Raw genomic sequence first — 12,419 nt, forward strand, 5'->3', positions numbered from 1 at the left:
ATCCCATTCCTACCCCAGTTCCAGTCCTCTCCAGATCCCAGTCCCCTACCATCCATATCCTAATCCTAATCCTAATCCTAATCCCAATCCTAATCCCAATCCTAATCCTAATCCTAATCCTAATCCTAATCCTAATCCTAATCCTAATCCTAATCCCAATCCCAATCCCAATCCTAACATTCCAGTCCTACTCCTAATCCTAATCCTAATCCTAATCCTAATCCTAATCCCAATCCTAATCCTAATATAAATAATAATCCCAACACCAATTATAATATTAATCCTAATTCTAATAACAATCATAATCCTAATCCTAATCCTAATCCCAACACCAATCCTAATCCAAATCACAATCCAAATCCCAGTCCCCTCCCCATCCCAGTCCCTTCCCCGAAAAAATCCCCAGGATCAAACCCTTTTCAGCGGGAATCTCCCACCTGGAGCTCAGGGGCTGGGGGATTTGGATGAGTCGCCCGGGTGGGTGTAATTCCTAGAATCCCAACTACTGTTCCTGCTCGGGATGGGCTGTAATTCCAGGGATTCAGGCTGCTGTTCCCCCCCGGGATGGGCTGTAATTCCCGGGATTCAGGCTGCTGTTCCCCCCCGGGATGGGCTGTAATTCCCGGGATTCAGGCTGCTGTTCCCCCCCGGGATAGGGTGTAATTCCCGGGATCCCAGCTGCTGTTCCCCCCTGGGATGGGGTGTAACCCCCGGGATCCCGGGAGCCGTTCCCCCTCCGGGATGGGGTGTAATTCCCAGAATCCCAGCGGTTGTTCCCTCCCTGTCTGGACTGTAATTCCTGGGATTCCGGCAGCTATTCCCCCCCGGGATGGGCTGTAATTCCCGGGATTCAGGCTGCTGTTCCCCCCTGGGGATGAGCTCTAATCCCCCGGGATCAGGAGCCGTTCCCCCTCCGGGATGGGGTGTAATTCCCAGAATCCCAGCGGTTGTTCCCTCCCTGTCTGGACTGTAATTCCTGGGATTCCGGCAGCTATTCCTACCCGGGATGGGCTGTAATTCCCGGGATTCAGGCTACTGTTCCCCCCCTGGGATGGGCTCTAATCCCCGGGATCCCGGGAGCCGTTCCCCCTCCGGGATGGGGTGTAATTCCCAGAATCCCAGTGGTTGTTCCCTCCCTGTTTGGGCTGTAATTCCCGAGATCCCGGCTGCCGTTCCCCCCCGGGATAGGGTGTAATTCCCGGGATCCCGGCTGCCGTTCCCGGGACGGGCCGTAATTCCCGGGAATTCCAGGCTGCGGGGCGCGCGGGAGCCACGCGGAGGAGCGGCTGTTCCAGCGCCTTTTCTCCGCCTACAACCGCTGGTCGCGGCCCGTGCCCAACACGTCGGACGTGGTGATCGTGCGCTTCGGGCTCTCCATCGCACAGCTCATCGACGTGGTGAGTGCCTGCCGGGAATTCCCAACGCCGGGAATGCTGCCTGCCCCGGGAAGGGGTGGGAAGAGCTCCCAGGGCCAATCCCGGCACCTCCCGCTGTCCCAGGGGATCCTGGGACACTCCAGGGATGCAGGGGCAGCCACAGCTTCCTGGGAATTCCAGCCCAGCCGGGAATCCCTTCCCAATCTCCCACCCCAATCTCCCCTTTCCCAGTGGGAAGCCATTCCCTGTGTCCTGCCATTCCAGGCCCTGATCCCAAATCCCTCTCCAGCTCTCCTGGAGCCCCTGCAGGCTCTGGAAGGGGCTCCCAGCTCTCCCTGGATCCTTCCCTGCTCCAGCCTGGCCATTCCCAGCTCTCCTAGCCTGGATCCAGAGCCTGACATTGGATCCATGCCCAGCCCAACTCCTCTCTGGGAAGGAGTTCCGGGAACAAGGGGGGGTTCCCTGGGAATCTCGGCACTCAGGGAAGGGTCTCCCTTCCCCCTTCCTCCCTTTGCCATCCTCTGATTCCATAAAAACCCCTCTGAATGGATCCTGAGTGTCCTTTATCCTGGAATCCCAGACTGGTTTGGGTGGGAAAACCTCAAAGCCCATCCCATTCCATGTTCAGGGACACCTCCCTCCATCCCAGGTTGCTCCAAGCCATTTATCCCCATCCATCGATCCCCTTGCCCTGCTATCCCCGCTCCATCTGTCCCCTTATTCCCTCATCCCTCCCTTCCTCCCTCCCTCTTTCCCTCCCTCCCTCCATCCCCGTTCCCTGCCCAGAGCAATTCCCTGCCGCCACCTGCTGACCACAAATCCCGGGAAAACCCCGCTCCGGGAGCCGAATTCCCGCGGCGGGGAGCGCCAAACCGTGACTCGGGAATCCCGGGATGTGCCCCCAGCCCTCATCCCTCTTCCCCCCCTCTCTGCCCACGCCACGCAGGACGAGAAGAACCAGATGATGACCACGAACGTGTGGCTGAAGCAGGTGCGGAGCCCCCCCCGCACCCCAAATCCCGGCACGGGGAGGGGCCGGCTTTGGGAGACACCCACACCCTTCCCGGGGCGTCTCCAGGAGCCGTTCCCAGCGGGAATGCTGCCTGGGGGGTGTGCTGTTCCCAGCGGGAATGCTGCCGGGGGGGATGGGGGTGTGTCCATGAGCCTTTCCCAGCGGGAATGCTGCCTGGGGGGGATGGGGGTGTGTCCATGAGCCGTTCCCAGCGGGAATGCTGCCTGGGGGGTGTGCTGTTCCCAGCGGGAATGCTGCCTGGGGGGTGTGTCCAGGAGCCGTTCCCAGCGGGAATGCTGCCTGGGGGGTGTGTCCAGGAGCCGTTCCCAGCGGGAATGCTGCTGGGGGGTGTGTCCATGAGCCTTTCCCAGCGGGAATGCTGCCTGGGGGGGATGGGGGTGTGTCCATGAGCCGTTCCCAGCGGGAATGCTGCCGGGGGGGGTGTCCATGAGCCGTTCCCAGCGGGAATGCTGCCGTGTGGGGGGTGTGTCCATGAGCCGTTCCCAGTGGGAATGCTGCCGCGGGGATGGGGGTGTGTCCATGAGCTGTTCCCAGCGGGAATGCTGCCTGGGGGATGGGGGTGTGTCCATGAGCCATTCCCATTGGGAATGCTGCCTGGGGGATGGGGGTGTGTCCATGAGCCGTTCCCAGCGGGAATGCTTCCTGGCGGGTGTGTCCATGAGCCGTTCCCAGCGGGAATGCTGCCTGGGGGATGTCTCCATGAGCCGTTCCCAGCGGGAATACTGCCTGGGGGGTGTGCCGTTCCCAGCGGGAATGCTGCCGGGGGTGTGTCCATGAGCCGTTCCCAGCTGGAATGCTGCCGGGGGTGTGTCCATGAGCTGTTCCCAGCGGGAATGCTGCCGGGGGGGAGGGGGGAGGCGGCCCCATCCCGTCCCGTCCCACCCCACGCGTGTCCCCCCCAGGAGTGGAGCGATTACAAACTGCGCTGGGACCCGGCCGAGTTCGACAACGTCACCTCCATCCGGGTGCCCTCGGAGATGATCTGGATCCCAGACATCGTCCTCTACAACAAGTGAGGACCCTCCAGCAGCTCCAGCAGCTCCACAATCCCAGCCCTGCATCCCGGGCCATCCCTGCATATCATCCCAGCCCATCCCTGCATCCCGGCCCAGCCCTGCATCCTGGTCCATCCCTGCAGCTCATCCCATCCCTGCAGCTCATCCTATCTCTGCAGCTCATCCTGTCCCATCCCATCCCTGCAGCTCTCCCCATCCCATCCCATCCCATCCCATCCCATCCCATCCCATCCCATCCCATCCCATCCCATCCCACCCCATCCCATCCCATCCCATCCCTGTATCCCATCCCATCCCATCCCATCTCCAGAATTCCCTGTTGGAATAGCTGTACCCTAACCCAGTCCCTGTTTCCCCGCAGTGCCGACGGGGAGTTCGCGGTGACGCACATGACCAAGGCCCACCTGTTCTGGGACACCATCCCATCCTATCCCATCCCATCCCATCCCATCCCATCCCATCCCATCCCATCCCATCCCATCCCATCCATCCCATCCCATCCCTGTATCCCATCCCATCCCATCCCATCCCATTCCCTGTTGGAATGCCCCTGATCCCTGTTTCCCCGCAGTGCCGACGGGGAGTTCGCGGTGACGCACATGACCAAGGCCCACCTGTTCTGGGACACCATCCCATCCATCCCATCCCATCCCATCCATCCCATCCCATCCCATCCCATCCCATCTCCAGAATTCCCTGTTGGAATAGCTGTACCCTAACCCATTCCATGTCCCCGCAGTGCCGACGGGGAGTTCGTGGTGACGCACATGACCAAGGCCCACCTGTTCTGGGACACCATCCCATCCCATCCCATCCCATCCCATCCATCCCATCCCATCCCATCCCATCCCATCCCATCCCATCCCATCCCATCCCATCCCATCCCATCCCATCCCTGTATCCCATCCCATTCCCTGTTGGAATGCCCCTGATCCCTGTGTCCCCGCAGTGCTGACGGGGAGTTCGCGGTGACGCACATGACCAAGGCCCACCTGTTCTGGGACACCATCCCATCCCATCCCTGTATCCCATCCCATCTCCAGAATTCCCTGTTGGAATAGCTGTACCCTAACCCAGTCCCTGTTTCCCCGCAGTGCCGACGGGGAGTTCGCGGTGACGCACATGACCAAGGCCCACCTGTTCTGGGACGGGCGGGTGCAGTGGGTGCCCCCCGCCATCTACAAGAGCTCCTGCAGCATCGACGTCACCTTCTTCCCCTTCGACCAGCAGAACTGCAAGATGAAGTTCGGCTCCTGGACCTACGACAAGGCCAAGATCGACCTGGAGAACATGGACCACCAGGTGGACCTCAAGGACTACTGGGAGAGCGGCGAGTGGGCCATCATCGACGCCACGGGCACCTACAACTCCAAGAAGTACGACTGCTGCACCGAGATCTACCCCGACATCACCTTCTGCTTCGTCATCCGCCGCCTGCCGCTCTTCTACACCATCAACCTCATCGTGCCCTGCCTGCTCATCTCCTGCCTCACCGTGCTCGTCTTCTACCTGCCCTCGGACTGCGGCGAGAAGATCACGCTGTGCATCTCGGTGCTGCTGTCGCTCACCGTCTTCCTGCTGCTCATCACCGAGATCATCCCCTCCACCTCGCTCGTCATCCCGCTCATCGGCGAGTACCTGCTCTTCACCATGATCTTCGTCACGCTCTCCATCGTCATCACGGTCTTCGTGCTCAACGTGCACCACCGCTCGCCCGGCACCCACGCCATGCCGGGCTGGGTGCGCGCCGTCTTCCTGCGCCGCGTGCCGCGCTGGCTGGGCATGGGGCGGCCACCGCCGGTGCCGCCTCTGTCACCGTCACCGCTGTCACCTCTGTCACCGTCACCAACACCGCTGGCACCGCCGCCCCGAGAGCCGCTCAGCTCCTCCCGGTGCTGGCTCGAGACCGACGTGGATGACAAGTGGGATGAGGACGAGGAGGAGGAGGAGGGAGGAGAGGAGGGGAAGGCGTTTCCCGGCCGGGTCCCCCCACCCCAAAAGGCGTTTCCCGGCCGGGTTCTCCCCACCCCAAAAGGCGTTTCCCGGCCGGGTCCCCCCACCCCAAAAGGCGTTTCCCGGCCGGGTCTCCCCACCCCAGAAGGCGTTTCCCGGCCGCGCCCCACCCGTGATGGAGCCCCGCGCGCGCTGCGGGAAGGGCTCCTCGGGGGGTTCCGCCCCGCGGGGGAAGGAGGAGAAGCGGCAGCAGCAGCAGGAGGAGGAGGAGGAGGAGGAGGAGGAGGAAGGGGCGGGGCGGGGCCCGGCGCTGTCGCCCGCGATGCTGCGGGCGCTGGAGGGGGTGCAGTACATCGCCGACCATCTGCGGGCCGAGGACGCCGACGGAGCTGTGAGTGGGGGCTGAGACACGCGTGGAGGGGGGGGCGGAGTGATCCACGCGGGGGGACTTCGTGAGTGGGGACTGCTCCGTGGGTGGGGACTGCTCCGGGAGTGAGTGGGGACTGCTCCGTGGGTGGGGACTGCTCCGTGGGTGGGGAGTGATCCGTGGGTGGGGAGTGTGCCACGAGTGAGGACTGCTCTGGGAGTGGGGACTGCTCTGTGGGTGGGCAGTGATCCAGGAGTGGGGACTGCTCCACGCGTGGGGACTGCTACACGGGTGGGGACTGCTCTGGGAGTGGGGACTGCTCTGTGGGTGGGGAGTGATCCGTGGGTGGGGACTGCTTCGTGGGTGGGGACTGTGCCACGATTGAGGACTGCTCTGGGAGTGGGGACTGCTACACGGGTGGGGGCTGCTCTGTGAGTGAGTGGGGACTGCTCCAGGAGTGGGGACTGCTCTGGCAGCGGGGGCTGCTCTGGGAGTGAGTGGGGACTGCTCTGTGGGTGGGGACTGCTCCAGGAGTGGGGACTGCTCTGGGAGTGAGTGGGGACTGCTCCGTGGGTGGGGAGTGATCAGTGGGTGGGGACTGCTTCGTGGGTGGGGACTGCTCCACGAGTGGGGACTGCTCTGGGAGTGGGGACTGCTACACGGGTGGGGACTGCTCTGGGAGTGAGTGGGGACTGCTACACGAGTGGGGACTGCTCCGTGGGTGGGGACTGCTCCACGAGTGGGGACTGCTCCGTGGGTGGGGACTGCTCCGTGGGTGGGGACTGCTCCACGAGTGGGGACTGCTTCGGAAGTGGGGACTGCTCTGGGAGTGGGGACTGCTCTGGGAGTGAGTGGTGACTGCTCCACGGGTGGGGACTGCTCTGGGAGTGGGGACTGCTCTGGGGGTGGGGACTGCTCCACGAGTGGGGACTGCTCTGGGAGTGGGGACTGCTCCGGGAGTGGGGACTGCTCCGTGGGTGGGGACTGTTCCACGAGTGGGGACTGCTTTGGAAGTGGAGACTGCTCCGGGAGTGAGTGGGGACTGCTCCACGGGTGGGGACTGCTCCGGGAGTGGGAGTGATCCAGGAGTGGGGACTACTACACGGGTGGGGACTGCTACACGGGTGAGGACTGCTCCACGGGGAGGACCTCTGAGAGTGGGGACTTCGTGTGTGGGGACTGCTCCAGGAGTTAGTGGAGACTTCCTTGGGAGTGGGGACTGCTCCGGGAGTGGGGACTACTCCAGGAGTGGGGACTGCTCCGTGGGTGGGGACTGCTCCGGGAGTGGGGACCCCTGGAATGGGGGCTGGGGGACCCCGCCCCTGGGTTCTGCTCCCCAACTCCAGGAGGGATCCTTGGTGGGATGCCTGGAATCTCCCTGAGCGATCCATAGTGGGATCCGTGGTTGTTTCTCCGGAACATCCCTGAGGGATCAGTGCTGGGATCCCTGGAATCTCCCTGAGGGATCAGTGTTGGGATCCCTGGAACATCCCTGAGGGATCAGTGTTGGGATCCCTGGAATCTCCCTGAGGGATCAGTGCTGGGATCCCTGGAATCTCCCTGAGGGATCAGTGCTGGGATCCCTGGAATCTCCCTGAGGGATCAGTGCTGGGATCCCTGGAATCTCCCTGAGGGATCAGTGTTGGGATCCCTGGAATCATCCCTGAGGGATCAGTGTTGGGATCCCTGGAACCTCCCCGAGGGATCAGTGCTGGGATCCACGGCTGATTCCCTGGATCCTCCCCGAGGGATCGGTGCTGGGATCCCACACTCACCTCCAAGCCCCGACATTCCAGGGGTTTCCCAAGCCAGGGGGGGGGCTCTCCTTGCCCTGAAAGCTCCGAGTGGTCTCCCAATCCCAAGGAATCCTCACAGACAGAGGGAAGGATCCTCCTCCCACCCCCACAGCCCCAAGCCCTGACATTCCAAGAATTTCCTAAGACACGGGATAACTCCACACTTGGGAAGCCCCGGGGTGGTCTCCCGATGCCCAGGAATCCTCGGGAAGGGCGAGGGAACGGTGGGATGGATCCCATCCCCCGGGTTGAGCCCTCCCTCCCCCGCGTTGCCCCCGGCAGGTGAAGGAGGACTGGAAATACGTGGCCATGGTGATCGACCGCATCTTCCTCTGGATGTTCATCATCGTCTGCCTGCTGGGCACCGCGGGGCTCTTCCTGCCGCCCTACCTGGCGGGAATGATCTAAGGGAGCCCTCGGGAACGCCCCGGGAACGGCGGGAACCCGGCGGGGACGGAGACTCCGGGGGGAGGGCGGAGGAGGGGTGGGGGACACCGCGGGGAGCCCCGGAGGGGGTGGCACGGCCAGGGAGGGGCAGCGCGGGAGGGTCCTGGCAGCGATCCCGCGATCCCCGCGATCCCGGGAGATCCCGGCCCACCCTCGTGGCTCGGCGTGGGGTCCCCACAACCCACCGGAGCCGGGGGTTTGTTCCAGCCCATCCCACTCTGGAGCTCCCGGGGCGGGGGGAGATGGGAAGGGCTGGCCTGGAAAAGTGGGAGGGTTTGGGAGGGAAAAACCCACCCAGGGGGTGCCCACGGACCCGGGAGCTCAGGGATCCATCCCCGTCCCACACTCGAGCTCCGGGGGGAGATGGGAAGGGCTGGCCTGGAAAAGTGGGAAGGGTTTGGGATGAAAAACCCACCCAGGAGGTGCCCACGGACCCGGGAGCTCGGGGAGAACCTGCCCTTTCGAGGTCCATCCCAAGCAAATCCCCCTCTCCTCGCGCCCCCTTCCCAAATCCCTCTCTCCCTCCCCTTCCCAAATCCCCCTCTCCCCGCACCCCCTTCCCAAATCCCTCTCTCCTCGCTCCTTCCCAATCGTCTCTCCTCCTTCCAAATCCCCTCTCTCCTCCTTCCCAAATCCTCTCTCCTCCCCGTCCCAAATCCCCCTCTTCCCGCGCCCCCTTCCCAAATCCCAGCCCTCCCGGCTCCGTTTCCCGCCGCAATCCCGCTGTGCAATCCCACCTTCCCCTCCCTGCTCCCGCTTTTCCAGGCCCCGGGAGACTCGGGGAATTCCTCCCCGCCGCGTTTTCCTTGCGGGGAGCGGCCGGGAGTGGGGTTGGAGGGATTTTGGGAAGCGCACTGCCCGGCGGGTGGGATCGGGGAGCTGGGGAATCGTTCCGGCTGGAAAAGCCTTTGGAGAGCGTCGAGTCCGACCCAGCGCTGCCTGCCCTGTGTCCCCAGCGGCCACATCCCCAGGGATTGGGAATCCCTGCAGGGATGGGGAATCCAGCCCTGCCCTGGGAGGTTCATTCCAGTGTTTAACCACCATTTCCAGGTGGGAATTGTTCCCGATATCCCACCTGCCCCTGCCCTGGCCCAGCTGGAGGCCGTTCCCTCTCCTCCTGGCCCTGTTCCCTGGGAATTGGGGACACCCCCCCGGCTCCCCCCTCCTGGCAGGGAATTGTGGGGCGGGAAAAGGTCCCTTCTGATCCCCCTTTTCTCTGGGATGAGGCCCCCCCCCCTCCAGCTCCCTTCAGTCATTCCCGGTTCTCCAGCCCCTTCCCGGCTCCCTCAGCCATTCCCGCTGCTCCAGCCCCTTCCCGGCTCCCTCAGCCATTCCCGGTTCTCCAGCCCCTTCCCGGCTCCGGTGGCCGATGGATTGTCCGGGGGGTGACAGGCAGGGACAGGCGCAGGCGGGATTTGCTCAGGGTTTATGTGGGAAGAACAGCGCGGTGGGGAATTTGCTGGGGAAAAGCCAAGAATTCCCAGCTGGAAGCACAAAACCCGACCGAGCCTCGGCTTTTGCCGGCGCCGCTTGTACCGAGCGAAATTCCAGCTGGAGGAGGCACCGTCCTCCCGCTCCGTGTCCAGATCCACCGGGATCTGGGGCCGGGAGCGCTCTGGAAGCGCGGCCCGGGCTCCGCTTCGCGTCATTATTAAATAAACTCTTCTGTACAATGTGCAACAACAGCCCCTCTGCCATCCCCCCCTTCCCGGGATTCCAGCGCCATCCAGGATCCCCCTCTCCGTGTGTCCCACCCCCTTCCCGGGATTCCAGCGCCATCCAGGATCCCCCTCTCCGTGTGTCCCACACCCTTCCCGGGATTCCAGCGCCATCCAGGATCCCCCTCTCCGTGTGTCCCACCCCCTTCCCGGGATTCCAGTGCCATCCAGGATCCCCTTCCCGGGATTCCGGCACGGTCCAGGATCCCTGTCCCTCGTGTGTCCCACCCCTCATCCCGGGATTCCAGCGCCAGGGTCCAGGATCCCCGTCCTCTCTTTGTGTCCCACCCCCTTCCCGGGATTCCAGCGCCATCCAGGATTCCCGTCCCGGGATTCCAGAGCCATCCAGGATCCCCCTCTCTGTGTGTCCCACACCCTTCCCGGGATTCCAGTGCCATCCAGGATCCCCTTCTCGGGATTCCAGCACGGTCCAGGATTCCATCCCCTGTGTCCCACCCCTCATCCCGGGATTCCAGCACGGTCCAGGATCCCCCGGTGTGTCCCACCCCCCTTCCTGGGATTCCAGCTCCCCCGCATCCCACTCCCCGTGCTCCCAGCACCGTTCCGTTCCCAATCCCGGTCCCAATCCCGGTCCCAGTCCCGTTCCCGACGCGCCGCCCGCGGCCGCCCCGTCCTCGCAGGGTGGGTGGGTGGGTGGGTGGGGTGAGGGTGGCTCCGCCGGACACACCCAGAGGGGCGGATCCCAGGGATCTCCAGCTCCATCCCTTTCCTTTCCCTGATCCCCCCCAAAGCCTTTTCCAGGGATAAAACCACCGCGTGCCCCCCCCTTCCTTGCGAAGAGCGCGACGAGACCACGCCAAAAAAGACACGAGCGGAGCGCGGGGAGGGAGGGAGGGAGAGAGGGAGGGGACGGACACGGACACGCGCGAAAAAAAAAAAAAAAAAAAGCCGATTTTGCGGCGGCTCCTCCCGCCCCTCACTCCGGGCACGGCCGCGCGTGGAGCCGGGCCTGGTCCACGGCGTCCAGCAGGTTCTTGGCGTCCACGGCCAGCGCGTGGGAGGCGGCGAGGAGCTGGCGGCGGCACTCGGGGCCCAGCGAGGTGTGCGCGTTCTGCTGCGCCAGCCGCATCTTGGCGATCAGCGCCGCCAGGTCCTTGTTCAGCAGCCGCTGCGTGCCCTCGATCTGCGGGGGAAAACACGCGGGGAAAAAACACGGCGTGGCCGCGGGTCCAAACCCTGAGAGAGGGGGGGAAGGGGAGGGAAAAAACACGCGGGGAAAAAACACGGGGTGGCTGCGGGTCCAAACACCGAGAGAGGGGGAAGGGAAAAACACGGGGATGGCTGCGGATCCAAACCCCGAGCGAGGAAGGGAAACCGGGGAAAAAACGGATGGCCAGGGTCCAAACACCGAGAGAGGGGAGAGGAAACACGGGAAAAAACACGGGATGGCTGCGGATCCAAACCCCGAGTGAGGGGGAGGGGGAGGGAAAAAACACGGGGGGAAAAACCGCGGATCCAAACCCCGAGAGAGAGGGAAGGGGAGGGAAAAAACACGGGGAAAAAACCACGGGTCCAAACTCCGAGCGAGGGGGAAGGGGAGGGAAAAAACAAAAGGGAAAAACGGGATGGCCGTGGATCCAAACCCCGAGAGAGGGGGAAGGGGAGGGAAAAAACACGGGGGAAAAAACCGCAGATCCAAACCCCGAGCGAGGGGGAAGGGGAGGGAAAAAACACGGGGGAAAAAACCACGGGATGGTCACAGATCCAAACCCCGAGCGAGGGGGAAGGGGAGGGAAAAAACAAAAGGGAAAAATGGGATGGCCGAGGATCCAAACCCCGAGCGAGGGGGAAGGGGAGGGAAAAACACAGGGGAAAAAACACGGGATGGCCGCGGGTCCAAACCCCGAGCGAGGGGGGGAAGGGAAGGGAAAAACACGGGGGAAAAAACACGGGATGGCCGCGGGTCCAAACCCCGAGGTTTTTGGCCGTGGATCCAAACCCCGAGTGAGGGGGGGAAGGGGAGGGAAAAAACACGGGGGAAAAAAATCACAGGATGGCCGCGGATCCAAATCCGGAGTGAGGGGGAAGGGGAAGGAAAAAACACGGGGGAAAAAACCGCGGATCCAAACCCCGAGCGAGGGGGAAGGGGAAGGAAAAACCACGGGATGGCCGCGAATCCAAACCCCGAGAGAGGGCGGGGAAGGGGAGGGGAAAAAACACGGGGGAAAAACCACGGGATGGCCGCGGATCCAAACCCCGAGAGAGGGGGGGAAGGGGAGAGGAAAAAACACGGGATGGCCGCGGGTCCAAACCCCGAGGTTTTTGGCTGTGGATCCAAACCCCGAGCCGGGGGTTTGGGAAGTGGGGGGGGGATTGGGAAGCAGAGGGAAGGAAGGGAGGTGAGGGCGGGAGCACTCCGGGGGTTTGAGGGGATTGGGCTTCCCCCCGGGGGGTTGGAATTCCCGGCAGGAATTTCGGCGTGGAAAAGGGGCTCGGTTTGGCGCTTCCCAAAGGTAGGAGGGGAATGCTGAAGGGCCTCTGGGAATGCTGAAGGACCCCGAGAATGCTGCAGGACCCCTGGAACCCTGGGAATGCTGCAGGAGCCCTGGGAACACTGCAGGACACCTGGGACACCTGGGAATGCTGCAGGAGCCCTGGGACACCTGGGAATGCTGCAGGAGCCCTGGGAATGGTGAAGAAGCCCTGGGAATGCTGCGGGAACTCTGGAGAATGGTGCACGCTCCCTGGGAAT

General features: G+C 63.4%; 2 protein-coding genes across 7 annotated transcripts in view; one reads left to right on the top strand and one right to left on the bottom strand.

The window, feature by feature from the left end:
- The first annotated feature begins 1,304 nt into the window (after nt 1-1,304).
- On the top strand, nt 1,305-7,995 carry CHRNA2 (cholinergic receptor nicotinic alpha 2 subunit). Its single transcript, XM_050305914.1, has 6 exons — nt 1,305-1,397; nt 2,323-2,367; nt 3,312-3,421; nt 4,520-5,393; nt 5,524-5,769; nt 7,824-7,995. Exons 2-6 carry the CDS (start codon nt 2,338-2,340, stop codon nt 7,947-7,949), a joined length of 1,386 nt encoding a protein of 461 aa, XP_050161871.1. The 5' UTR covers nt 1,305-1,397; nt 2,323-2,337; the 3' UTR covers nt 7,950-7,995.
- A 2,283-nt stretch (nt 7,996-10,278) lies between these two features.
- PTK2B (protein tyrosine kinase 2 beta) overlaps nt 10,279-12,419 on the bottom strand; it is a 59,758-nt gene continuing 57,617 nt past the window's right edge. For all 6 annotated transcript variants that reach the window (XM_050305909.1, XM_050305908.1, XM_050305907.1 and 3 more), the window contains one exon: nt 10,279-10,850. In XM_050305909.1, coding sequence (XP_050161866.1) covers nt 10,644-10,850 — 207 coding nt within the window. In that variant the 3' untranslated portion in view covers nt 10,279-10,643. The remainder of the gene's footprint in view (nt 10,851-12,419) is intronic.

This window comes from Myiozetetes cayanensis, unplaced genomic scaffold (assembly GCF_022539395.1).
Source record: "Myiozetetes cayanensis isolate MyiCay16 unplaced genomic scaffold, myiCay2020 scf102, whole genome shotgun sequence".
NCBI lineage: Eukaryota > Metazoa > Chordata > Aves > Passeriformes > Tyrannidae > Myiozetetes > Myiozetetes cayanensis.

Bases quoted from the DNA above. Each gene is read 5' to 3' on its own strand.
- CHRNA2 (XM_050305914.1), top strand. From the start codon at position 2,338: ATGATGACCACGAACGTGTGGCTGAAGCAG. The intron at 2,368-3,311 runs GTGCGGAGCCCC...TGTCCCCCCCAG, and splicing joins CGAACGTGTGGCTGAAGCAG to GAGTGGAGCGATTACAAACT. The intron at 5,770-7,823 runs GTGAGTGGGGGC...TGCCCCCGGCAG, and splicing joins CCGAGGACGCCGACGGAGCT to GTGAAGGAGGACTGGAAATA.